The sequence below is a fragment of the Kwoniella mangroviensis genome (assembly GCF_000507465.2).
Source record: "Kwoniella mangroviensis CBS 8507 chromosome 1 map unlocalized Ctg01, whole genome shotgun sequence".
In the NCBI taxonomy this organism is placed as follows: Eukaryota; Fungi; Basidiomycota; class Tremellomycetes; order Tremellales; family Cryptococcaceae; genus Kwoniella; species Kwoniella mangrovensis.
In genome coordinates this window covers 4,807,020-4,831,595 of record NW_027062533.1, presented here as the reverse complement: position 1 = coordinate 4,831,595, position 24,576 = coordinate 4,807,020, and the positions used below count along the sequence as shown (strand labels likewise).

The window sequence follows — 24,576 nt, the reverse complement described above, 5'->3', positions numbered from 1 at the left end:
GATACATTCACTACGCTACATGTCATTATCACTGCAATCGCTACTTAGATCTTGACCATATACTATCTTCAGTCCTTATTTCCTGTCTCGGTTGAGGAACACGTAGCCAGCATTGAGGTAGGTGGCTGCAGAGGATCGTCAGTATGATGGTATGGACAGCTAAAGCGGTGAAGGGACACTCACCGTAACCGAGCCAAGCACAGTAAGGGGCCAAGAACCAGGTGGTGCTGAATGGGGTGTAAAGATTGTGCATCTTGACAGTCATCGCGGTGACTGTTCCGAACAAGGCAAGTATGTTACCAAGTGCCAGTTCCTTTTGCTTGAAGACAAAGTAGGTGGGTGTCCAGAGCAAGTTCAGAAGGAGTTGACCGTAATAAAGCTGAAGTGCTTGATCCGCTTGAGCGCTGAGAGGTGTACGAACAATCAGCGCGTCCCCTTAGCGATCAGAGGGAGAGCTTGCAAGAGGTTTCACAACTTACGTTCCGGAGGGAGTGACTGCACTGTCAAAGGCTCGAACGGTGAGATGGGAAGCGTAACCCATGAGACCGTAAAGAATGGTCCATACCTGGTAGCGGGGTCAGCAACGGCAGGCACATCTCGCTCTGGATGAGCGGACTCACAGGGCCAAAGACCTCCTTGGGAGGGTTGCCAGGGGGAGGAGTCATGTTCTTGAACCAGTTGCTTCTGGAAGATTGGCCGGTAGCGAAGCCACTGGCCATTCCGAGACCGATGGGAAGACCCACTGCGAGGTGCAGAAAGGTGAAGGTATCAGCGAGATCCACAGTACCCCAACGACTAGATGAGATGGGCTTACCTGCCAAGAATGGGTTTCTTGCTACGTCAAAGAGGATTTCTGGTAATGGAGACATGGTGGATATGGGTTGGTTTCAGTTGTTGGTATGACTTGCTGTTATCGTCGTTGTTGTTGTTGTATCGATTATGAGAATACACACGAGAGAGAGAGAGAGAGAGAGAGAGAGAGAGAGAGAGAGAAAGAGAGGGAGGGAGAGAGGGAGAGAGATAGAAACAGGAATGGAATGAGAGCGAATGAGTCCCTGCTATTGGTTGTCATTGGTTGTTCACCTGTTCACCTGATACTCTCTCTTTCTCTTAGAAAGTGCAAAGACAACTATGACGTACTAACACTACCTGCCAGTCTGCAGCCCTGTAGTTACGTAAGTTGTGCACACACGCCGACAGCATGTCTGGCACGTGACATCCACATGACCTGGAATCGATATATTTGCCACTCAACAGTCTGCTCGCACAAAATTCAAAATAACATCATTCGACTACAACCAGTATCACCAATATCACCAATACTCGCTATAAACAGCATTAACGATGTCCAGGAGGTCAAGTCAAGGCTACATCGATCAGAGAAGTCAGGATACTGTCCCTTACACGGATGCTGAGGTTACCCACCAGTTTGATGATGCTCGGTCAGACGCCAGTGGTTCCAGTATCGAGGAGGAGTCGGAAGAAGGACTACCGTTTGATGATCTATCCGATGGGCACTCCGAGCAGAATGTGGGGGTAGACAATGAGGGCAACTTGGAAGAAGACGAGGAAGGTGATTGGGATGTCGATGACGAAGATTGGGAACTAGCGAATGGAGGTGAGTGTCCATGGGAAAAGCACAATTGTGCTAATCTTAGTAGATTTCACCAAACAATATAATCGAGTGAGGCAGCAACATGCTGCAACCACGGGCAATGCTCCTCTACCCGCTCGGAACGCTCCTTCTCAGTCGTCATCATCTAAGATCGCCAAGAGCAACCCACTTGCCGGCGTTGGAGTCGCAATGAATCCGAAAATCGCTCACGAGAAACAGGAGAAAGATAAAAGCGATCGTGCCACTCAGGATCAGGTGTTGGATTCTAGAACGAGATTGGTTTTGGCCGGGCTTGTCAACCGTAATATAATAGGAAAGATCGAACGATGTGTGAGCACAGGAAAAGAAGTGAGTAATAGTACTCGGGAAAAAAACCTGCTGACCGTTCAGGCGAATGTATATTATGCTCTGCCTGGAGTTGCTGTGAAGATCTACAGAACATCGATTCTCATTTTCAAATCGAGGTCAAACTATATCATTGGAGAACAACGTTTCAAGGGAGAATATACCTCGTCGAAGAACCCAAGAAAGATGGTGAGGGTATGGGCTGAAAAAGAGTTACGAAATCTACGACGGTTGGTGCAAGGTGGTATACGCGCACCAAAAGTGTTTGATTGTAAGGAGAATGTACTGGTAATGGAGTTTCTGGGCGATGGAGATAAGTGAGTTTCAGGCTATTTTTGACCAAAACTGACCTAATTTAGTGCGTCTCCTCGACTGAAAGACGCGGAAATCGAAGCGGATCGTTTAGACATCTTATATGCGGAGCTTGTGATAGCTGTTCGACGGATGTACCAGCATTGTCATCTAGTACACGCGGATCTGAGCGAGTACAACATACTGTAAGTGGGTTTCCAGAATTGTGCACGATGCAACACAGCTGATTTGTAAGGTAGACTACATCAAGGACATCTGTGGATCATCGATGTATCTCAATCAGTAGAGCATGATCATCCCAAAGCATTCGATTTTCTCCGAGCCGATCTTCAAAATGTAGAAGATTTCTTCGGACGTCGTGGGGTTAAGTGTCTAGGACTTCGACGGGCATGGGAATTCACAGTCACCGAGAACATTGGGCCCAGCCATGAGGAAGAATTGAGTGCCGACGGAGATGATAAGCTTGCAGCGATCGTCACCGAGTGGTTGGGTCAGCCGTCAAACAAGACCGATGACGCCGTCTTCTTGTCGTCTTATATTCCCAGGACTTTAGCGGAAGTGTACGATCCTGAACGGGATGTAGATTTCTTAAAACGTGGAGGTGGTGACGATCTGATCTATGCTGGGATCACTGGATTGAAGCTTGCGGACAAGACGGAAGAGAAAGCGCCAAAAGAAGTCAAGGAAGTACGATTTGAGGATGACCAAGTGGAGGAGGAGTCCGAGTCAGAAGATGAGGCGCAAGATGAACAGCCTCATAAATCACGGGGATTCCGTCATGAAGACAAAGATGCTAAAAAGGTGAGCTATTTGATCATCAACTGATCATCAGAAAAGTACTAACTCATTACATTGTACAGGAGCGTAAGAAGGCTCTCAAAGAGGAAAATAGAGAGAAAAGGAAGAACAAGATGCCTAAAGCGGAGAAGCAGCGTCTGATCAAAAAATCTCAGAAATGATCATTATCCAAATCTCTTGTAAATCATCATCGTATATCGCATAGGGTAGATCGCATTTATGTATTTAGCGTACATGATTTGATTCCATATACTTTTTACAGTAGTGGTATTACCAAATTTAACACGCTACCTGCATTCGCGCATTCGCGATCCGATTGGGATCTCTCGTAAAAATCAGTACTCGTAATGTTCTCAACCGATTCAGGCACGACTCCACTAGGAGTGAGGTTGTTTATCGTCGATCCGATCATAACCAAGATTTGTTGATCGATCGAGTGATTTATAGTGGCCGGCTGATCATGACATCAATTCATTAACTGAGACTTGCAGTCAGAACATGTCCGATGTTGACATCTTTTGGTCGATAAATGAATTAACTTGCGTCATATCTCAACATTAAGAATGTGCGTCATCATGAATGGGATTAACATATATATATATAGAAATGGTTGAACTCGAGTACTTCCCCCTCCTTCTTCATCACGAAACAAATAAATAAATAAGCAAACAAGCCATTCACTTTTTTTACCACCAAACAACCCAATCATAATAATCATACTCAACAACATGTCATCTGACGAAGCTTTCGTATCTACTGCCGACGCCAACGTCCCCGAGACCAACCTCAACGTCGCTGCTGAGGACCGAGCAGCCGAGGAAAGTGAGGCTACTGGCACTATCTCCAAAGGTATGTAATTGTAATTGTCCTCTCTCATTGTACCATGCTGATTCGCACTTGGGTTTTGCAGATGAAGTTGAGGGTCTCAAAGATTCTATTGGTGGTGGAGAAGTACTCGACGATTCCGAGGGTTACACCCGATCATCCAACAAGGACGTTTCACCTCTCAAGCAAGAAGATGAAGTAGATGCTGCTGTCGCTGATCTAGAGTAAACTTGTATCTTACAATTATATGCATCTGTAGCAATAGCCATCCATGTCCTCCGTCAGCAACGTACATCATCCCATCGGCATTGATGCATGTCATCCATGTATTAAACTAGTCTGACGGGTATCAGCGTCTTGTAATGCTATTGTTTTCTTAGCCTTGATCTATTCTCCTCTTTCGGACCGCTGCTTTCCTTTACTATCACTCCTCTTTGATTCCTCTGATCTTCGTCTACCTTTCTCAGCTCTTCGAGGCTTCCCACCCGAGTTGATGAACTCGTGCAATTCATTATCCAACCGATATCCAATAGACTTCATCTCATCCACCACCAATCGCCATCGAGAGTCGTTAGTAGTGATACATTTGCGGACGAGAGAGTTATAAACCGCATATGAAGGCTTGAATCCATCGGCTTTCGCTTTTTCAAGGTAATAGAAAGCATCTTCATACTTTGGTTGAGTAAGACAGAGGTTGATCATATTTTCGTAAGTCGGAGCATTGGGTGATAAAGATTGCGAAGACATTTCGTTGAGTATCGTATCACCGAGTGGTCGATGTTGCGCAGATATACAACAAGACAGTACTAGGTTGAAGGTGTCCACATTGGGTGTCAGACCGAGATCCCTAGCTGCTGTTTGGGTTGCTCTAGCCCTTTGAAGATCGCCGAGTCGAGCTGAAGCATCGATCAAAGCGTTCAATGCTGTGATATCGATCGGTTGTCCTGCTTTATACATGTCTTCTAATCCGTAGAATGCTTGATCTATCACCTCCGCATTGGATAAAACTGAGACAATAGGTTGGACGGTAGCCATTGTAGGTGTAAGACCAGCTTCTCGGATGGATACCAGCACCTGGAAAGCATTCGGCATTTCTCCAGCATTGCAAAATGCTTCTAACAACGGTGCGAGGTGCTGTTCCTGAGGAGCAACAGGTAAAGATTCAAGAATGGTAGATGCAAAATCCGGTCTACCCCATCGCCCCGCCGCGTTGAGCAAGGATAAGATAAGCCCTTCATCGGCTGTATAGCTTGATTTGACCCTATACCAAGCTGTCTCCGCACCGGAAAGCTACAAAGTAATCGATCAGCGCGGTTCTTATCGATTCTGACTTACGAAATGAGCGTCCGCACTGGCTATCAATATATCCACCCATGCACTTTGATCCAATCTTACACCGACAGCCGAATCATTTTCTATCTTCTCCGCGATCTGTAAAGCCAGACGAGGACATCCCCACTCGCAGGCCGAACGAATTGCGGTCTTGACCGTGTGCAGAGGAACGGGTATGTCATTGACGAACAGGTCGTTGATAACGTATATGAGATGTTCGAGGTTGCCGTTGATAGAGGCTGCTCGAGCAAGACCTTCATAGCTTCCGGCAAGTTTTGAATCGGTATATAGCAAGAATGATTGAAGGAGATGAGGATATATGACGGAAAACTACAAAAATCAGCAGGAGTCTGTAATTATTGGGTAACTCACCCTCAAGAAAGCTTCCATCCCTTCCGGACCGAGTTCAACATTTCCTGCTTTGGCATCTTCCCAGGCCGCTTGAGCTACTTGCCATCCTAGATTCTCCGACTCTTCACCATGTGCTGTACGACTGAGTGAGAAATCCCCAGCAGCTCTGAGTATGGCGACATACGCTTCGGGTCTGGGACGTCTATTCTCTGATTTGAGCCTGGCTAGCCTCTGGATGAGGACCGCTAAACTTTCCTGCTCGGGAGCTTGTCGACCTAATCTGGGCAAGGGGGTTCGCTTGTTGGCAAGTGATTTTGGGTTACGAGCTGGACGAGGGGTAGCTGCTGCAGCGAAACTCCGCTTGGAGAAGGCCAAAGACCGGCATGACCTGCAGATCGTGGACATGGTTCTGATGATCAACGTTGAGGGTCATACATGTATGTTGATATTTTAATGGTCATAAGATGATAGATCTCAGTTTCCAACTTTTTATTTCACCTTAAGAGAGCGTGATAGCCCGACCACGTGCCATCAAAGTGACGTGGCTATCTGTTGACTGGCATTGATAAGGGGCGTAGGTGTTGTAACCGCGAGTGCGAGTGGGTGGTCTCTCTCCGAGTGAGACCACTGGCTACTGGATATTTATCAGTGGATATCATCATTCTATCAATCTACATATACCCAATCCGTCTCACATTCCATCTCTTCTCGCACCATGGCTCCCCCCTCGGTCACGCTCACAGCCCCGCCTCACTCCCCTTCCAGGTCGAGATCAATTTCACAACCCATCCCAGAGGACTCCGCGTTGGATAACCTTGACACGCTGTCTCCCCTCAAACCTTCTCGTTCCACCGTATTCCGCTCCCAATCTTCGAATAACATGTCAAGAAGTCAACATGCGTCTGGGAACTCGAATCAACATCATTCTTCGAGTCCAAGTCTCCGCAAACCCCAAGGACGTGCCAGAAGTAGCAGTTTGGTCACGGTGACCGAAGTTGGTGGCGATGACCCTGACAACGTTGTGGATAGATTGGGTGTTGGTAACAATGAGAATGCTGAATGGGTCAATGCTCCAGGTATGTCAACAAGCATGTACAATCGAAGCTGACATGATAGGTTCCTGGGTCATGCATCCGCTGCTTATATTGCTCGCCAAGATGTTAATTGACGCTATCCCCGGGATGACGCAAGATGTCAGTTGGACAATCGTTAATCTCGGTTACATGTCTGTGAGTGGATATCAATACGAAAGAACTTTCGATACGATCAAAACTAACAAGCTGTTGGCATTCAGGTCTCATTTCTCATGTTTCATCACGCCACTGGTGTCCCGTTCGAATCAACAATGACTTCTGCCGGCGCATATGACGATCTGACGCTCTGGGAACAAATTGATTATGGAGCGCAGTATACACCGGCCAAGAAATTTTTGACCAGTGTCCCAATAGGATTGTGAGTGTTTATGAGAGATGGTCAGTCGCTTACGATGTTCAGGTTCTTGATATCAACGCATTACACGAGATATGATTATATACTTTTCGTTCTCAACTTCGCTGCTTTAGTATTCGTGCTATTTCCCAAACTCCCCATTGTAAGCCATATCTCTCATTTAACATGGACAGCTCGTATCATATGGAACAACGCTAATGGAAATACAGCTTCATCGTCTTCGATTCCATTTCGCTGTTCCGGATAACGACTCTGCCCCTACCCCGCTCACGTCTCGACCTCCCTCTCCTTTCATGGACAAATCGTCCAAATTATCGTCATGATTTGTAGATTCTGAGATATGTTATGTTCCTTATGTTTAGAGTTACAATCCTCGGATCCCCTTCAGATCACCCCTAAAATGGAGTGGTGTTGATACAGACATCGACTCGGGGTCACGTCTGACACGTCGACGGTTTATTACTTAGGTTCCCTCTGTCGCCAAATACTTCCATGTGCTTTGTCGAAGAAAGCGTTCTTGCAATTCCACCCTCATTCATGTTTGGATCATCTGCACACTGCTCTGGAGATATGTATGACTATCTCGCACCGTTCGTTCCTGTCAAGTTCTCCATTCCAATCCGTCGATCACCTGGAGTCGCTGCTGGCTGATCCGGATGTTTATCACGAGGAAGCAAAAAGATTGATCATCATGCGATTCAATCTTTAGATCTTAAGGAGGAACATATCTGCCTCAGTCAGTCAGTATTATATGAGGCAGTAGAGCGGGACTAACGATTTGGAGAGGTCTCAACCACCTTCAGCCAGAGAACGTATGGGGGTATAACAATCCCTCCCATTCCTAGCGTTACTGCAAATACATGCATCGTTCATCAAAATGGTAGCCCTTATCAGCTACTCTCATTCACGAGTTCAGCATCATTATCATTATGCTATGCTTTTGAGGGTTGTATGGGTGTATATGTTGTATGGTGTATGGTGGTCATCCTGCTCTTTATTCGGACAAGCGCACTCCGATGACCCTGCTTTCACCTTTTCGACCTTTTTCACTCATATCCTCCTCACCATACCACATCACTCACAGGGTGGAAGACCCTCTTTCTTCAACAGTCCTCACTCAACTTTCGTCTCTCCCTCATACCACCATCGTCATTAGCACCATCCTTGATTGTGCCGGTGCGACCATCTGACAGTGGTCATCACAGCATGAACCCCTACAACAAGGATCGACCTCCACCGGATTACCCTCCTTATCAGTCTAGAAGACAGTCGGAGAGTGGTGGTGACATGATGATGGGGGGTCATTACTCTGCAGGAGGGATGCACCGTGAGTATCAATACTGCTGTTGTCGAAACATCACATGCATGGTCCCCGAATCGTACATGCTGATTGTCCCCCCTTCAGACCCTGCTCAGACGCAAGATGATGTGGATCCCGATCTACAGAACCGGTTGCAGAACCTTCAAATCGATTCACCTCAACCACCTTATCATCCTTATCAGCCTCCTCCAGAGGAGCAACCGTATCAACCCTTCAATCAGAACTTCTACCCTCCTCCACAACCTTTCCAGTATCCCGCATACTCGTACTCGCCATATCCAGATGGTCATGCCCCTTCACCCATCAATCCAGCACAGCCGTTTGGGATCTGGACTAGCCCACCGATCAGCCCTGCTGTGTCATCCACCCCGTTCCGTCCACCACCACCTGGACCACCTCCTCCTCACTCAAGACACGGCTCTGCTGGAGATTACGGGGGGTTCTATCGCGCTTCATATAGCGGACCACCTTCTGCTTGGACTAGTCCTTCGATGCCTTCCACTTTTGGCTTTTACACGCCATACCAACAACAACAGCCTACGATGGAGGCAATCCGTCCTCCCCTGACCAACGAGTGGTCTCAGTCACCCCCACTCCGTAGAAATTCTCGTCAATCATGGAGTGGTCCTTCTCGAAACCCTAAAGAGACCACTTTGCAAGAGAAGGAGAGAGAAAGAAAGGCCTATCATCCTCAAGCACCGGCTAGAAGGTCTGATTGGGTGATGTGGGTCGGCAATGTGTGAGTGCATGAATATGAAGAATATTATCTTGCTAATGTTCTAGTCCCTCCAACACGTCTCATGAGGAATTATGGCGATACTTCAACAATACGATACCCGCTGTCAACGACTCAGAAGCTGACTCTGAGCCATGGCGAGGACCCTCTTCCATTTTTCTCATATCACGCTCGTCCTGCGCTTTCGTCAATCTATCCTCGCAAGCAGACCTCGATAGGGCTGTAGCTTTCTTCAATGGAAAATCATTACGACCATGGGATAATAGATGTCCCAGGATGCTATGCCGGGTTAGAAGAAAAGACGATGATCTAAGGTCTGGTGTGGGAGCTCAACGAGGTACAGGAATGCATCGAGGTTGGGTCAAGGATCAAGAGCCCAAATTGCCCCGACAAACGAGTAATGCCTCTGTTAGTTCCGCCAACTCTGTTCCACCCAGTCCAGCTGCATTGGAACACCCTCCTGAAGGTGAAGGTCGTCGTCGAGAAAGTATAATCAAGGAAGGAAATCCTCTGAGCAAGCATCAATCCAGTGGTAGTTTCGCTAGTACCAATTCAAGCTTCCTCGCACGACATTTCCCAAGACGTGTGTTCATCTTGAAGAGTTTGACAACTGTGAGTTTTTGTATTTGATCTTCATATTTTATAATCGCTGACGGGTCGGACAGGCTGAGCTAGAGGAATCCGTCCAAACTGGTACCTGGAAAACTCAACGTCACAATGAGCCTATACTAGGTGAGTCTTTCGGCTGATCGAGCATGTCTAATTCGTGTATGTTTAGACCAAGCATTTCGAACGTCTCAAGAAGTCTTTCTCATCTTTGGTGCGAATCGTTCTGGCGAGTTCTTCGGTTATGCCAAGATGATCGAACCAATCGATAAAGAAAGAGCGAAGAAACAATCAACCGGTGTCTCCATCGCTCGTAAATCAACAACAAATATTGACGGAGGGGAATCACGGCCTCCCTTTTTCCTCACTCCCTCACAGAGTCATCTCGCGAGCTCATCTCCCGGAGAGATCACCCCAAATGAAGAAGCAAAATTGGAACATGCCGTGGGATGGCGACGGACCGACCCGTCTGACATACGTAACAAGCCTCATCACGATAATAAATCGATTCAATCAGCACCGGAATTCAGAGCTCAAACGCTGGATCCCAAAGCGCTCCAACATGATTATTTCCCTCCTGTACCAATCAACGATGAAGGAGAAGCTGATCATCAAGAATATCTCGGTGGTTCTGAACGTCAACCTACTCTTGATGATCAAGGTGTTCTCAGGAAGGATACCGTGTTGACTCCCGATGAGAAAGCTGAGAGAGAGGAGGAAGAAGCTCATGATGAGTTTGTGGAGGAAAGTCGAGGTCATGTCTTCCGAATTGAATGGGTCAAAGTTGGATCTATCCCATTCAACAAGACTCGTCATCTGCGAAATCCATGGAATTCAGATCGTGAAGTCAAGGTTTCGAGAGATGGTACAGAGGTCGAGCCTGGTAAGTTCTTGATTTACTCAATCAAGCTCTGTGAAAGCTATAGTGATATGTTTACTGACATTCTATATATGTGATAGCGGTTGGATCTGCTCTCATGGCCGAATGGGAGAAATTGGAATCTTAAAAAAAAACGAAAATCGAATCCTCCTTCTTCACCCTTAATTACCTATTTTTGTTTCATATATCCTTGCATTAGATACCCCTTTCTGCAGCACGTACACGTATTAGTTGTCTGTCTACTAGCATCACATTCCTTCGTCTATACACATCTTGGAATTTTGGGAATAACTCTTTGTTGAAAAAAATACACGCATGCATCAGAAATAAAACTTGTAAGATGTGCTGCTATCAAGCTCTGCATATACACACATGACCAAACCACATTGCCGGACTATCGTTCTAAGGTCAATAGACCAATCAATCATTGTCGGCTAGCATCCAATCTTGATTCAAGGAGTAAACCGGTAGTATGGATGGACCAATTTCCGGGAGGGGTACATCACTCGAGCGAGGAAAGGCATCATTTGGTTGGCGGTTAAGCCAGATGAAGGTGAATTGTTATGCTGGGATAAACAATGGCAAAGTGATAATGCTTGATCCAATGGGTGAAGGGCAAGTTCATTAGATGAATCAAGAGTGTAAACAAGTCTGTCAACACAGATTTACTAAGCCTCAGTCGAGTGTAATCATATCAAGTGTAAGTTTCAGCCGTGCCTTGCTTGAAAAGTTCATGAAATCGATGCATAGATCGTACATAAATTCGTAACAACCCAGATATTGCATTACCGCTTCTTCTCCGGTTCCACGAATGACACACTCGGACCTTCACCACCTTTGTTGGATCCCGTTGATTGTATTGAAGCAGATCTGAACATCGCAAGATTAGGGTTCTTCTTGAAGCCTGGGGCGTTGGCACCGTAATTATTGATCGTCGGAGCAGTCTCGGACGAAGGTTCAACGTCAGGTGCGAAGCGGATAGCGGGACTTCTTGACGCCGATATAGTTCTTGTCAAGGGTATCCCAAACGATCCACTGCGCGACCCTTCGTCAATCGGTTCAGGGGAGCTCACTATCGGAACCGGTCTAGAGATATCTGATTTCGATGGCGGGACAAGTAAAGTTGGATTGGGATGAGCCAGACCTTCTTCTGCTTTTGATGGGATGTTTTCGCTATCATTGGACTTCCTACCGAAGAGCCTGGCTGCGATGGATTTTCGTTTGCTCTTGCTCTCACTTCCGCTTCCACTATGAACGTTGATCGCTGGTATCTTGTTGTACGATTGGTAGTTTCCAGCAGGTGGGCCCTCTTCGGTGTCAGATACAGCTTCCTCGTTATCATTCTCTTGAGCTTGATTGCTTTGAGCCGAAATCGATTGCTCGAGGTGATTATCACTTTCCAGTACACTAGGCGTGCTTGGGCCTCGCATAAGACCGAGACCAAGTCGATCCACCGCTTCTTTACCTTCATCCCGAACGTGAGATGTAGCGTGTTCGAGCGATTTCGGCAGCATATGGAGCATCTTGTCCAATTCCTTGGACTTGAGTCGATGAGGATGGACGAAAGTATCCTTTTCGCTAGGCTTATCGTCACTGAAGTGATTACGGATGACCTCGACTTCGACCTGGTTTTCCTATGATTAGCATTTTTTGCATGACGGAGTGTTCCAGGAAATCGACGCACCTCCTCACTACCCTTTTTCTTTCTTTCAATCACAAGATGGTGGCCTTCACGGTATTCAGCAAGAGGAGGTGTCCTCTCTCCTGCCTTGTCATCTATCTCTTTGTCTCCTCGAGCCTCTTCATCTTCCTGCTCGTCGTCCGTGCCTTCAACATGACATCCTCGACTATCCACCGAGCTCCTCCTACTAGTCTTGGAAAATCGGGAGCGACGTCTGGTCCCAGAGGCTCTACTATCTGTCGAATGCCTTCGACCCAGCTCTGCGGCCTCGCCTTCATGTGGTTCTTCCTGCTGTGGCTCTAATTTACCCTGATACTGCTCCCGCATCTCGATATCTTCTCCGTGAAGAACAGTTCTTGAGCTTGAGCTGCCACCGCTATCTTGTGACTCAAGCTTCTCCCCATTGAATCCATCATGATGGGTATCTCTCCGCCTCACTCCCATATCACCTTCTTCGGGATCGTCATCACGATTGATGGTGATTTGCTGCCCTGGTAAGATACGTCGAGCGTGCGTAGTCCATGCCGGCTCGTCGCCCCGCTGATCCATCGAAAGACCACGAGATCGGGTGTAGGTGATCGAATGCACTCGTCGACCCAGCGAGAAAAAGGGAATGGAAAGACCGTCTGTTTGAGAGATCAGCAGAGCAGTGACGGAGGAGGGGATGAACTCACGGGTGACAATTGAAGAGAGAACCAGGAACGCTGTAATAGGACCGATGACTTCGCGCACACGTTCTACTTGGGCGGTATCCTTCTCAATATCACCCTCAGGTATACTCGTTCTAGCCAAGGTTGAAATGAAAATAGCTCCGACACCCATGGGACCTGTCATGTTCTTGAGTTAGTATCGTAAGAACTATATCTCGCACCACTGACTCACCGAACCATCCTGTGAAAATAGCTTCTCTGAAAGTTTTGATGTCTGGGATGAACTTGTAGAGGCCGACAATGGCTGGCAGGCGACGAATCATCAATATCAGAATAGCAAGGACAACGAGACGCCATACACGGAGCTACCATCACGGAGTCAGCATTTTCGCAATTGTCTCGATGGAAATATGATTTACGTCCGGAGTATTCCATTCGCCAAATGGGATAATAGCTCCAATATAGATGAATGCAGCACAGTTGAAGAGCAGATCAATAACATTCGAGAAGACAGCATCTTCTGTGGCTTTATTAAAGTATCCGCTGCAGTGAATCGGTCAGCAACAAGCCTGCGACGCATTGAACCCGACTTACTCCCAAGCGAAAGCACAACCACATGCGAAGGCGCATAATAGATCATCACTACCTAGAAGTACGGTACAACCTGAAACGCATTGCAATATGAGCATTTATCATTGGGCAGTTTTTATATCTTGTCTGGACTTACCCATTGACAAAACAGCCAGACTGACATATTGGGCCACATAAGACTGTCTATCAACCAATCTTTTTCTTTCTGCAAATTTCATGAACTTTCGAGCACTGAAACCAAGAAGTACACCAATTGTGATACCAAGGACGATTGTGTACAACCTGGATTGGAAGAGCGTCAGCGAAAGATATAAAGTAATCTAGCTCAAGCTTACCAAGTCATGTAAAACCATTCTCCAACGGCGTGTCCGGGACTCTTGTCGAGCATTAAGTATAGGGCGATGTATAAGAATGGGAAAGCAGCTCCATCGTTACTACCAGATTCGGCTGAGAGGAGGTGTCGAATATGGGTAGGAACATGTTTGTCGGCGAACTTTCCACCAACAACCGCTTGGGCCAAGATAGGATCGGTAGGCGTTACTCCTGCTGCTATGACCAATGCACCGAGGAAGTGGAGACCTGGGATCAGACCCCACATAAGGAGTGCCGAGATCATCCATCCCCATAACATGCATGGTCCTAGTAGGAAGAACAGGGATCTCCAATGTCTCTTCATGTAAGCCTGTTCGTGTAACAGCAGTAAGCGGATCATTCTTCTTTTCAAAGAGGAATCGGACTCACTTTTGGCAATTCAACTCCGACTGCAAATACAGATATAGCGATGACCACCCTTGTCACCTCCAATGTGATCTCATCCGTTATCTCATCCTTCTGACCTGCCCATCCTGCAGGATCGAATAATCCGAGACAATGTGGACCAATGATGATGCCCAGAACAGTCGCAATGGGTGCTTCACCGATATAAAGTTTCTCCTTCAAGAAGAGGGACAGCATACCAAATATCACGACGAACCCTCCCAGAAAGGTGTACGCCAAGTGGGCGGCGGAGACTTCGAATGGGTGAAATACCATGATGCCTTGTATCTTACTAAGGTCGAGGTTTCGATTGGATCAAGTCAAGTAGAGAGCGAAGTTTTTGATAAGTCGAGAGGGTCAAGTTAATTATATCATGCCTTGAGAGAGAGCGTGAGGTGAGGAGCAGGTGCGTCGAAGAGCGTGAGAGAATGAGAATGGGTTGTCCAATTGAATCCCGCTCGACTAGATAAGATGGGACGAGGCTTGTCGAAACGCAGTGATCTGTGGTGACGGTGTGGACTGCAAGGTGGAGAAGTGTGCAGCTGTAGAATTTGATTGGAAGTGATATGTGGTGAGCCGAAGAACAGGATGACTGAGAGTGGGGTTTGGTTGATGGGAATTGTTGAGGGGAAGAAGGGGTTGTCGCACAAACGGAAAGGAAGTAAGGGTCCACCGAGGAAATAAAGTGAATGTTTGTTGATCGATGAGTATTGCTACAGTTTCATTCTCTGATATACGTGCTGTGCGATGAAATGAATGCCTAGTAGAAGTAGAAGAAGGATGGAAAAAGTGTAGATGATGGTAATGCTGTTGGTGGAAGAGAAAAGAAAGAAAAGAAAGATGAAAACTGCGAAAGATGAGGATGGGGTGCCAAGACGTTAGATAGGGTTAATCCTGACACCTGACAAATGTCATGACCAAAAATACATACAAGACATCTCATCGCTTCCCATTTCGCATCATGATGCTGATAACAGCCAAGGAACATCCTTCACCTATGAGCAGTAAAAACCCCAGACGAGAGCTCGATATCATGAGAGTGCTGTCAAGAACGTGTTGCATGAACATGTGATATGCAACAAGGTTGCACTTGGACTGGGTTGACTTATCAAAGGATCCTTATTCTTCATGACAAGTCATGAGATGGGATAGTGTGAGGGTGCCAAGAATCCAAGAGGATAGTAACCATTCGTTAGTCATTACCAAGAGTATGGATAGATCCATAAATCGAAGAAGAGGACTGCAAGCCAAGAAGACGTCAAGGTGAAGTTGAAGAACAAAATGCATAAATACATAATAAACAGCCTAAACATCCGATCATTGTGAGACATGACATGCGTGCTACATTTATGTAAAATCGGGATGACGATCGGTTCATACATCGCCAGCGAAAGGTATCTCTTTCAGTCTGCTTCTCTGTTCGTCAGCGATGCTACGAAGTGTACATACCATCAATCGAACTCTCAGACCAGCAAACTACCTCATCAGAAACATGACTTCCCAAGGATCAGTACCTCTTGCACCGCGGAAGGCCGAAGAGGACGTTTGGAGATATCCTCGGCCACCGGCTCTGCAACGCACACCCAAGTGAGACTATCTTATCCTATGCTTCCATGTATACATATTCTAGCTGATGTTGAGGACATGACATAGCCGTCTGAGGGTTATATGGACTTCCTCGGAGGGTGAAGAGACAGTCATAGCTGATACCACCGAAGGATACCGAGTCTTGGAGACAAGGTAGGCCATCTGCAAATCGTTCTGGCTGGAGCAGACAATTCATCAGACTATATCATAGTCATCCGCCTACGTATTACCTGGCACCTTCATCTGTGAAGGTGCCTCTGAGCAAGACAACCAGGCAGACTTTCTGCGAGGTAAGCATATGTATAAGTGACAGCTACTTTCAAAATTGACGATTCTTAGTGGAAGGGCAAGGCATCCTATCATACCTTTGATCCGCCATCTTCCTCAAAAGGGATAGAAAACAGGATCTGGTCGTATCCCAGACCTACAGCAGATTTTGCACCGATCAAAGACTATCTGAGCTTCTACGCCTCGACGGGCAAGACCGAAGCAGAAACAGGTGGTCGATGGAAATGCTACGTAGATGAGGAAGAAGTTGGAGTGCAAGAAGGGTTAGTAAAATCATCAAGATTCCAGCAAAACATATACTGATCAATATGTGCTGCAGAGACTTTTACGGAGGATGGATCACAAGCAATATCAAAGGGAAAATGAAAGGCGGTGAGTGATGTCCATGGTGGCGGCCGTACGAAGCGCTCACCGTCATATGCGTAGGACCTGGGACATGGGGTTGGTAGTAATTATGATATGAATTTGTATATATATACCATGAGTGGTCTGCATGCAAGTCGAGTCTAAGCCCTATCTCTACCATTGACAACATCGTATTTCTTTCCTCTTATACCCCAAGTACCCCAATTCGTCTTCACGCCTACTCTGACATCCCATTCTGCAATCTCCCACTTCAAACTTCCAAAGGGATTGACACCAGGTGTCAAAACCAATTCAAATTCATCTGTGACTCCCTCGATAGGTTCAATAGGACCTGTAGGCAAGGCGACGTAATCTGGGAATTCTCGAACGGCTGAACCAGGTGATGATGCTGAAGGGGGGTTGGTACCGAACAAAGCTGAAACGTCTCGCTGCAAATCCAAAGGTGAGAAAGCAGTAAAGAAGAATGGGCATTTGGTTTCTAAGATCTGTTGTAATGGTCTTCTCCACGTTGTCTGAGCCTGGACGAGCGTTTCGGGAGGTGCGTAAGGGACATCTTTGGATTCACCTCCATCCACCTCAGCAGGCGAATAAGCATTGGCAGCATCCTCGGCAGTAGCTCCTGCTTCGGACTTGTTAACTTCCTCTGCTCGGTCAAATGTGATTTGACCTTTACCACCTTTTGTGATTTTTTCCAAGAGAGGTTGATGAGGGAAACCAAAACCAGGCGAGAAAGCAAAGAATACGTCGGTGTAGGGGTCAAAGGGCCCAAACTGTTCGTGAATCTGTTCGTAAGGTGCTCGAATAGAAGTGAGGGAAAGTCGTTGATTATAGTTGAGCGTGTAGCTTGGTACACCCCATCCACCTTCTTCTGAGAAAGCGTACTCCTTCTTTTGACGCTGCTCGGCGCTAACTAATGGTAAACCGACCTCAGGTCCGATAAAGTAGATGTTGAAATTGGTTCGAGGAAAAAGCCAACACAGCTGAGCCCAGAGATGTGGTGGTAAGGTGGACTCGGCTCGTGCACCAAGGAGGAAAAGTCGGAAGGGAGGTTGAGGTTTTTCGGGTACAGTACCTTCAGTTGCGCCCGGCGGCAAGTGGAGGATGGAGTGAACAGCTAGGGAGGTTCATTAGCGATGAAGCGGCATGATTGCACGACCCTTAGCTCACCTGCCATACTCCTTCGACCCTCTCGAGTGATTCTACCATTCCCAGAGGTGAATGGTCCGTTCTGATGTAAGACACCGGCAATGGTCATGGGGTACGTGAGGATCTTGGATACATGTCGGACGGATCGATCGGAGTCTATTGAAAGGAAGTTTCGGGTGAAGAAGAGGGTATCCCAAGAAGCAAAGTTGATTGCTGATTCATAAGGCTGTTCCTCTGTATTGACGGGTTAATATATTATCGAATTCATAGTGAAGTGTCTGACTTACCAGGCATATTCTCAAATTCCGCCATCTTCCTACCACTCCTTAGATCGTGTTCATCCTCATTGACCTCTCTCAGTCTTCCACAATATTCTTTGTGCTCTTCCTTACCTTCTTCCCACCTTTCCTGACTCTTATGCGTTGGCCATCCACAATCCGGACAATCAAAAGCGGGCCTCACACGTTCATGATGTTTCTCAAATGAGGTAGGGCAGAGCGAGACTGATTTTATCCGATCTGCTTTCTCTCTGAGCGCTGGGAATGGTGATTGGGAGAGGGGATGGAATAGATCATCCTGAGATAAGAGCGGTGGTTCTGGTTCGAACACTGTGGGAGTAGCCTTCTTCTTGAAGAGCCCAAAGAAGCTCCGCGTCTGGAGTTGTGACGGTACAGGAGCCGTAGATCGAAGAGGCAAGACAGCGGAAGATCGGATCAAAGATGACCCCCTTGAAGAGGTGGCGATTTGTCGTGGCAGATTTGCCCTCCTGATCGAAGACCTCATGGCTGTGAGAATGGTGTATATTGATGGAGACAGGTGAGTGAGATGGGGGATATATTTTACATGCATTAGAGATGGTCATCGTTAAATATCGGAGCTCTGCCTCAGTACGGTTCTCTTCGATTTCTGCTGTTAGACAGGTCACGTGACACAACATCCACCCACCGGCTCTCTTGTTTTTCCAGTAAGAGTAGTGTCTGATCGTTGATGGTTGATGGTGATATCTTGGTCAAGAGTATATGCATCTACATGATCATACTCATACCCACTTATCATCCATGATAACATGCCAGTGACACTGACAGATTTACCCATAGAAGTGAGTGACCTTTACCACCTTTGTATTGTGCGAAGCGCTGACTTTCGTTGTGTAGTTGCTTCATCATATACATTTTCTCGCACTCAACCCCTTTCTCCCTTGCACGAACCACCAGCTTCACTCCATCTTCCATCGTCCGTCTTCATACTACGCTGCCACCTATCTCCTCCGGCTGTACTCTGCTTATGGTCCGACTGAGATTCTTACAAGATCGTTGAGACATCTGATATGTACCGTAGAAGTCGCAGAGGAAATACGAAAAATCTGGGATCGCCGTAGGGGTTATGTCGAACCTCCTATATTATCATCCGAGACCAAACGAAGAAATTCCACCCCATCAATCGAAAAAGGAAAACAGCGGCGGGACAGATCAGTATCGAGATCACCTTCGCCTACACCGCCACCAGAGCCTACTGCGCCCGCTTTACAATGTACTGAAATCCCTCGCCGTTTATTTCGAGATCCGTTTGATCCTGGTCGACCTATTCATCCTCTGATCAAATACCTTTTCGACAAGTATCAATCATCCCCGAATTCTCATAAAGGCTATCCACTATTTCGAGCGATACTAACGTCAAATTACGAATTAGTGACTTTCTTACTTGAACATGGTGCCGATCCAGGTATAAAAGATTGTTTCGCTCTGGATATAGCTATTTCGATGAAAGATTTGAAAATGGTCAAATTGTTAGTAGAAAGGAATCCTTCGGAAACAACTCCATCACCTGTCAAGGAAGGATCGAAGAATGGCAAGAAAGTTAAATTGGGCGATAGAGTTGAGATAGGTACGAGGATGGTTGAGAAAGCTATAGAGAAAGGTTCGCAGGAGATTATCAATTATTTTGTTTATGAAAAGAGTGAGTACGATCGCACTATCCCGTAGCATCGATACACATGCCTATACTGACAAGGATCTCATGACGATAGAGGTTATGCCACCACTGCATTCTATCATGAACATCGGTAAGACCGATCGCAACAGATCGCAAAAGCGTAAGAGGCAAATGAGACCGGCATTACCTACTGAAGCATAGCCATTCGTAGTAACCATTCATGTTGTATCATTATTAGGATGTCAACCGCAGGATTTGTTGATATATTCATTAGATGCATTATAATGATTCGTGTACTGTACTGAGCAAAGATAAATTCGATTGTCCCCTACAAGTCCAGATAGCAGATACAAAGATAGGGTTTACTCCTCGTCCTCTTCTTCTTCCTCAATGACAGGCGCAGCCGATCTTCCAGGTGGTAAACCTCTTCTCGCTCTGCTTCCACCACCTCCACTACCACCACCGCTCGTACTGTCCAGACCTATACCTAATCCTGTAGGTTCCTTGTTCTTCCCCTTTTCATTCTCCTGCCTTTCCTCCAAACTCGTTCGTCTACCTCTCTCACGTCGCTTGGTGGAAGGTGTGGATGTTTTCATCGAAGCGTTCACGCTCGTAGGGGAAGCAGTCGCTCTCGAACCGTTAATCCACATCGTATTGGAACTCCCAGCAATCCTACTATTACCGATCTGACCGAGTCCACAGGCATACTCCTCTTCCTCTTCTGATATCCAGTCATCATCTTGCTTCTTCTGGAAGACATCACGAATGGGTCCCTTTTTTGCCTGGGCTGAAAGTGGTGATCTGTTACGATGGATCTGATGAGCTAGCGAGCTCTTGCTCTCCCTTCGCCGGCGCTGTGAGCGTGATGAAGAGGCATCATCTCGTCCACTATCATCCACATCATCTCCGCCACCCTTTTCCCTTCTCCCCTCTGCTGATGACGCTCTGCTCGATGCATTGGATTTGATGCTGGATGCTATCGATGAAGGACGTAGAGATTGGTTATCATGGATGACTCGAAAATGCCGTACACGAGATGAATCACTTCCTCCGGGAGCTCTTCGACGGTAATTATGTAAAGGTGAAGCCGGTGCGCCATTTTTGAAGCGGCCGGAAGCGTTGTCCGAGATGAGCGAGGGGGAGCGTACCGACATCGACGATCTTCGACTGTTGCCTCGCTGCAAAGAATGGGCTGACCCTGGCCGGGAAGGGAAGTCGATGTGTTCGCGATCCGAGGTGGGAGTCTGGCTACCATGACTTCGCTGACTAGTTCGCCTATAGAGACCACTCAACTCGCTAGGATCGTGTAAATTATGCCCGTCAAAGGAGGAACGCCTCGAGTTGACACTGCTAGACCGGCGAGAGTGCATAGCAGGTCTGCCATCGAGTGAAGTACGTCTTGATCCCGGAACAGCCAGAGGTGTTCTATTGATATGTGGGGCACGTGCGTTGGGTCCACGACTGAGCACAACCGATGGAGCAGCTTTCACTTCCGCCGCTAATGGTGAACCAGGTATATCCCTTTTCCTCCTACGCTTGTCTTCGTTGAACAAATGACGGAAAGTAGTCCACAGACTATCTCGTTTGGATCCTTTGATAGCCTTCGAAGGGCCAGCCACGAGTTGATCAGCTGTGATGGATCCAGCAGAGGAAGATGCAGGAAGTTCTTCCGTCAGATCTACCGCTGCGCCAAGGCGCTGAGATGGTGCAGGCCGTTCCCGTTGGGGAGTGGAGAGAGGGGTATTGATCAGGGGAGGAGTGGGTGCAGGAGATGGCCGTAGCAGCGAGTCATGTTCCACATCCGCCTTGGGAAGTGTCTTGGGCTTGGGAGGGGGTTTGTGAAGTTTCGATGGGGAAGTGCTTCGCTTTTCATCCTTATACGAAGCAGGTGAATCGATCTCTCTTTGCACTCGGTCTTTCTCCTCAGTCTTCTTGTTGCCTACCCAAGCTGAAGTTGCTCTTTGAAGCATAGACATGGACGGCGATCGCCTTTTCGTGCTGCGTTCCTCGTCCCGACCACGAGCAGGTGAAGCGTCAGGTGTGGACAGCAGATCTCGAGGGTTTTCTTGAGGTGGAGTCGTGGGAGGTTGAGAGTGCGGAGTAAGCGTTCCAGGAGAAGGTTTGAGTTCGAAAGGCGGTAAGTTGGTAGCGTTGAGTGCTTCAATAGCTGAAGATGAGGAAGACATAGGTAGATTATCCGGAGACGCAAAGAAAGGTTGACTAGGTCCGGTGATGGGTGCACCCAGATCCATAATGGTAAATGACGGTGTTACCGGTATCGATGCTGGTTCTTCTTTGAAGGTGACAGCTGGTGAACGGTTTTCGAGGGAGTCAGATGCTGCGTTAGCTTGTTCCTTTGCCGCTTCTCTCGCTTTTCGTCTCTCTTCTCTGGCATAAGCAGCTGCCTTTTCCCTTTTCTTCGCGGCTGTAGCTTCTCGCGCAACGATCACGTCGTCCGTCTCACCTCGTTCGGCTTGCTTGGCTCGTAAGATCCACCACATCGCAGCACTTGAATCGCATGCGTCGCTTTCAACGGAATGTCGGAGCTGACCAGTATCCATACCCATATCGTTCAGCTGATTGAGCAAGTACTTTTCCGAGGGAGTAGTAAAGGGTGGTGGTCGTTCCTCGTTAAGCTTGGTGAGGTAGTCCTCGGGGTGATACCTCTGCCACTGGCCTGACATACTGTGATGGGAATGACGACGTTCCATAGACATAGTCGAAGATACCGAACGTCGTTTGGTTCGCGAAGGAGTACGTGAGTGTTGAGCGACAGGCAGGTGAAGTGAGTGGTCATCGAGTATATGTAGACTGGCGGCTACGTCGTCAACCTCGCCATCTTCATCTTCCTCCTTTTGCCCTTCCAGGTGTGTTTTCATCGCGACTCTGTTCTTCACTAATGATCCACTCTTTGGTGAAGCTGAGCCTGGTCTTCTGATAGTCGACTGACTGCTGTTTGGATGAAGCAATTCGAGGGCTTTCTCGGTTGCGCTGAATTCGCTACTATTCACACGGTGTACAGGTGGTTCCGCATCTTCTCCGTCGTCTTCTTCGGCAGTGGTGGGGGGAGTAGTTCCAGTGCCAGCTTCGCTATCGGCAACAGATGTTTCGGAGGGTTCAGACTCGACATGAGGAACGGTAGTAGTGTGTAAGGATAGCGGGGATGGCTGGGCCATGTGAGGGGTGAGACGAGATGATGATCCGTTATTCATAAAGGGCTCGGCGAAGAGCTCGTCCCCCGAACCAGGACTCGTAGGAAGAGGTGAAGGAGGTAAGGAATGGGAATCACCAGCATGACCTTGTATACGATCAACGATGGTCATCCTGAACCATGGGTGATTGAAGATGCCTTCGATAGTGAGACGTTGCGAGGGTTCCTGCTGCAGCATCCCTCGAATGAGGGATCGAGCCTCTGCGAAAGGAGTGAGCGAGAGATGAATCATTTACATTTGGTATACTCACCTTCGCTTAGCCATTCTGGTTCCTCATACTCGCCCTTCATAATCATTTCTTTCATCACCCTCTCGTCGTCGTCGTCGAAAGGTAGTCCTCCGCACAGTAATGTGTATAGGATGATCCCCATGGACCAAATATCGGTCTCCACTCCCAGATATTTCCTCCCAGCCAGCATTTCTGGACTTGCGTAGCCTGAGTGGGCGATCAATCAGTATAAGTCATTATATTGTTCCGAGTGGACTATAGCTCACCAGTGGTTCCGCAGAAAGTCTCCATCCTGGGTACAGGTCAGTGAGATCCCTCATCACCAGAATTCATTACCACTCACAGTCTTCCCCTCTGCCATTCTCTGACGAATCCTAAATCACCCAGTTTTATCCGTAGTTCTCCATCCAGCAGAACATTCTCAAGCTTCAAATCCCGATGTACCACCCCTTGTCGGTGCATCCACCCTACAGCTACAGCCAACTCCCCAAATAGCTTCCTGGCTTCTCCTTCTAACATTCGCCCTCGCTCTACTAAGTAATCAAACAGTTCTCCTCCACTGCATAGCTCGGTGACCAGCCATATGTGCGATTCGGTAGCGATAATCTCGTGTAAGTGTACGACGGATGGATGATGTAATCGCCTGTGATGGTGTATCTCTCTGGTGAGGTGTGGGGTGAATGACTTGGGGATCTTCTTGATCGCACATCGAGTGCCTGTCAGACGATGAGTAGCAATGTGAACAGAACCATATGTACCTAATTGATCGAACATCAGTGTACGTTACAACCTGCTTAGTAAGAACCTCATACTCACCTTCACCGATGACACGTCCTAGCGTGTATCCTCCCACCACCTTGAGCTTGTCTGTGCCCAGCTCCTTCGCAAGTTCCTGATATGCATTGGTGAGCTATACATGGGTATAAGTCAGCGAGAGTGAAATCATGTCTTGAGGAGACATCGCCCACCTGAGCCTGCTTGTTGTTCGCGGTGTTAGCAGTGTAGCTGTAATTGTTTTGGCCTCCCGCACGCCGAGGCGCTGCCATTGTGTGGTTCAGATTTCAGCGGTCCACCTTGATCGCAGTCTCGAAGCGAGTGTTGGGACGCAGTGGAGATGGTCTTGATGGATGTTGAGAGCCGCGTCCAGCACAAACGATGTCGTGATGTAATATCAACCGTTCAAAGTGAAATCTATCGGTTTGTATACCGCGCGTGGTGCTAATTCCTATGAAAAGTGTCGTGTAGCTTGATTTTCTGTCGTTCTGGGGCTATACAACTATACTGGTGCAGCGATGTGTGACTTGATCTTGTATGACTGACATTTATTGAGAGACAGAAAAAGACAATGTTGCAATGTTGCGATGCTCAGGGGAGAATGGAAGAATGGTGCTAAAATAAAGGTGGTGAACAAAAACAACCACCAACATGTATATACCTCCATAACGACAAGAACCTTTCTTTGATCGGCGCGGTCATCCGGCATCTCCACAGTCTGTATCTGTTCACCTCAATTCATGTCTTATGTTATGATATAGCAATTGTCACAAAGACCAGGGAGAACATGAACA

General features: G+C 47.4%; 11 protein-coding genes across 11 annotated transcripts; 6 read left to right on the top strand and 5 right to left on the bottom strand.

Moving 5' to 3' along the window:
- Positions 1 to 75: 75 nt before the first annotated feature.
- Positions 76 to 869, bottom strand: I203_101802 (uncharacterized protein; the record flags this gene model as incomplete). Its single annotated transcript, XM_019150618.1, has 5 exons — positions 76 to 125; positions 184 to 404; positions 480 to 565; positions 621 to 742; positions 815 to 869. The coding sequence occupies 5 exons, from the start codon at positions 867 to 869 to the stop codon at positions 76 to 78; spliced, it is 534 nt and encodes a 177-aa protein (XP_019000211.1).
- A 475-nt stretch (positions 870 to 1,344) lies between these two features.
- On the top strand, positions 1,345 to 3,231 carry I203_101801 (uncharacterized protein; the record flags this gene model as incomplete). The annotated part of the gene is made up of 6 exons (XM_065516955.1): positions 1,345 to 1,618; positions 1,662 to 1,963; positions 2,006 to 2,277; positions 2,320 to 2,457; positions 2,512 to 3,073; positions 3,133 to 3,231. 6 exons carry the CDS (start codon positions 1,345 to 1,347, stop codon positions 3,229 to 3,231), a joined length of 1,647 nt encoding a protein of 548 aa, XP_065373773.1.
- A 567-nt stretch (positions 3,232 to 3,798) lies between these two features.
- On the top strand, positions 3,799 to 4,123 carry I203_101800 (uncharacterized protein; the record flags this gene model as incomplete). The annotated part of the gene is made up of 2 exons (XM_019150616.1): positions 3,799 to 3,919; positions 3,981 to 4,123. 2 exons carry the CDS (start codon positions 3,799 to 3,801, stop codon positions 4,121 to 4,123), a joined length of 264 nt encoding a protein of 87 aa, XP_019000209.1.
- A 159-nt stretch (positions 4,124 to 4,282) lies between these two features.
- I203_101799 (uncharacterized protein) lies at positions 4,283 to 5,983 on the bottom strand (the record flags this gene model as incomplete). The annotated part of the gene is made up of 3 exons (XM_019150615.1): positions 4,283 to 5,185; positions 5,231 to 5,557; positions 5,600 to 5,983. The coding sequence occupies 3 exons, from the start codon at positions 5,981 to 5,983 to the stop codon at positions 4,283 to 4,285; spliced, it is 1,614 nt and encodes a 537-aa protein (XP_019000208.1).
- A 310-nt stretch (positions 5,984 to 6,293) lies between these two features.
- On the top strand, positions 6,294 to 7,350 carry I203_101798 (uncharacterized protein; the record flags this gene model as incomplete). The annotated part of the gene is made up of 5 exons (XM_065516954.1): positions 6,294 to 6,654; positions 6,770 to 6,807; positions 6,873 to 7,030; positions 7,073 to 7,169; positions 7,237 to 7,350. 5 exons carry the CDS (start codon positions 6,294 to 6,296, stop codon positions 7,348 to 7,350), a joined length of 768 nt encoding a protein of 255 aa, XP_065373772.1.
- Positions 7,351 to 8,233: 883 nt separating this feature from the next.
- I203_101797 (uncharacterized protein) lies at positions 8,234 to 10,697 on the top strand (the record flags this gene model as incomplete). Its single annotated transcript, XM_019150613.1, has 6 exons — positions 8,234 to 8,354; positions 8,433 to 9,087; positions 9,132 to 9,696; positions 9,750 to 9,816; positions 9,863 to 10,573; positions 10,651 to 10,697. The coding sequence occupies 6 exons, from the start codon at positions 8,234 to 8,236 to the stop codon at positions 10,695 to 10,697; spliced, it is 2,166 nt and encodes a 721-aa protein (XP_019000206.1).
- A 658-nt stretch (positions 10,698 to 11,355) lies between these two features.
- Positions 11,356 to 14,524, bottom strand: I203_101796 (uncharacterized protein; the record flags this gene model as incomplete). Its single annotated transcript, XM_019150612.1, has 10 exons — positions 11,356 to 12,195; positions 12,255 to 12,397; positions 12,464 to 12,877; positions 12,926 to 13,078; positions 13,134 to 13,266; positions 13,321 to 13,444; positions 13,496 to 13,565; positions 13,629 to 13,774; positions 13,828 to 14,174; positions 14,234 to 14,524. 10 exons carry the CDS (start codon positions 14,522 to 14,524, stop codon positions 11,356 to 11,358), a joined length of 2,661 nt encoding a protein of 886 aa, XP_019000205.1.
- Positions 14,525 to 15,740: 1,216 nt separating this feature from the next.
- I203_101795 (uncharacterized protein) lies at positions 15,741 to 16,572 on the top strand (the record flags this gene model as incomplete). Its single annotated transcript, XM_019150611.1, has 6 exons — positions 15,741 to 15,835; positions 15,902 to 15,988; positions 16,047 to 16,125; positions 16,175 to 16,386; positions 16,443 to 16,495; positions 16,550 to 16,572. The coding sequence occupies 6 exons, from the start codon at positions 15,741 to 15,743 to the stop codon at positions 16,570 to 16,572; spliced, it is 549 nt and encodes a 182-aa protein (XP_019000204.1).
- Positions 16,573 to 16,629: 57 nt separating this feature from the next.
- On the bottom strand, positions 16,630 to 18,418 carry I203_101794 (uncharacterized protein; the record flags this gene model as incomplete). Its single annotated transcript, XM_019150610.1, has 3 exons — positions 16,630 to 17,603; positions 17,657 to 17,869; positions 17,923 to 18,418. 3 exons carry the CDS (start codon positions 18,416 to 18,418, stop codon positions 16,630 to 16,632), a joined length of 1,683 nt encoding a protein of 560 aa, XP_019000203.1.
- A 283-nt stretch (positions 18,419 to 18,701) lies between these two features.
- Positions 18,702 to 19,768, top strand: I203_101793 (uncharacterized protein; the record flags this gene model as incomplete). Its single annotated transcript, XM_019150609.1, has 3 exons — positions 18,702 to 18,734; positions 18,790 to 19,591; positions 19,662 to 19,768. The coding sequence occupies 3 exons, from the start codon at positions 18,702 to 18,704 to the stop codon at positions 19,766 to 19,768; spliced, it is 942 nt and encodes a 313-aa protein (XP_019000202.1).
- Positions 19,769 to 19,929: 161 nt separating this feature from the next.
- On the bottom strand, positions 19,930 to 24,054 carry I203_101792 (uncharacterized protein; the record flags this gene model as incomplete). The annotated part of the gene is made up of 6 exons (XM_019150608.1): positions 19,930 to 22,979; positions 23,030 to 23,215; positions 23,275 to 23,300; positions 23,352 to 23,766; positions 23,825 to 23,918; positions 23,977 to 24,054. The coding sequence occupies 6 exons, from the start codon at positions 24,052 to 24,054 to the stop codon at positions 19,930 to 19,932; spliced, it is 3,849 nt and encodes a 1,282-aa protein (XP_019000201.1).
- Positions 24,055 to 24,576: the final 522 nt, after the last annotated feature.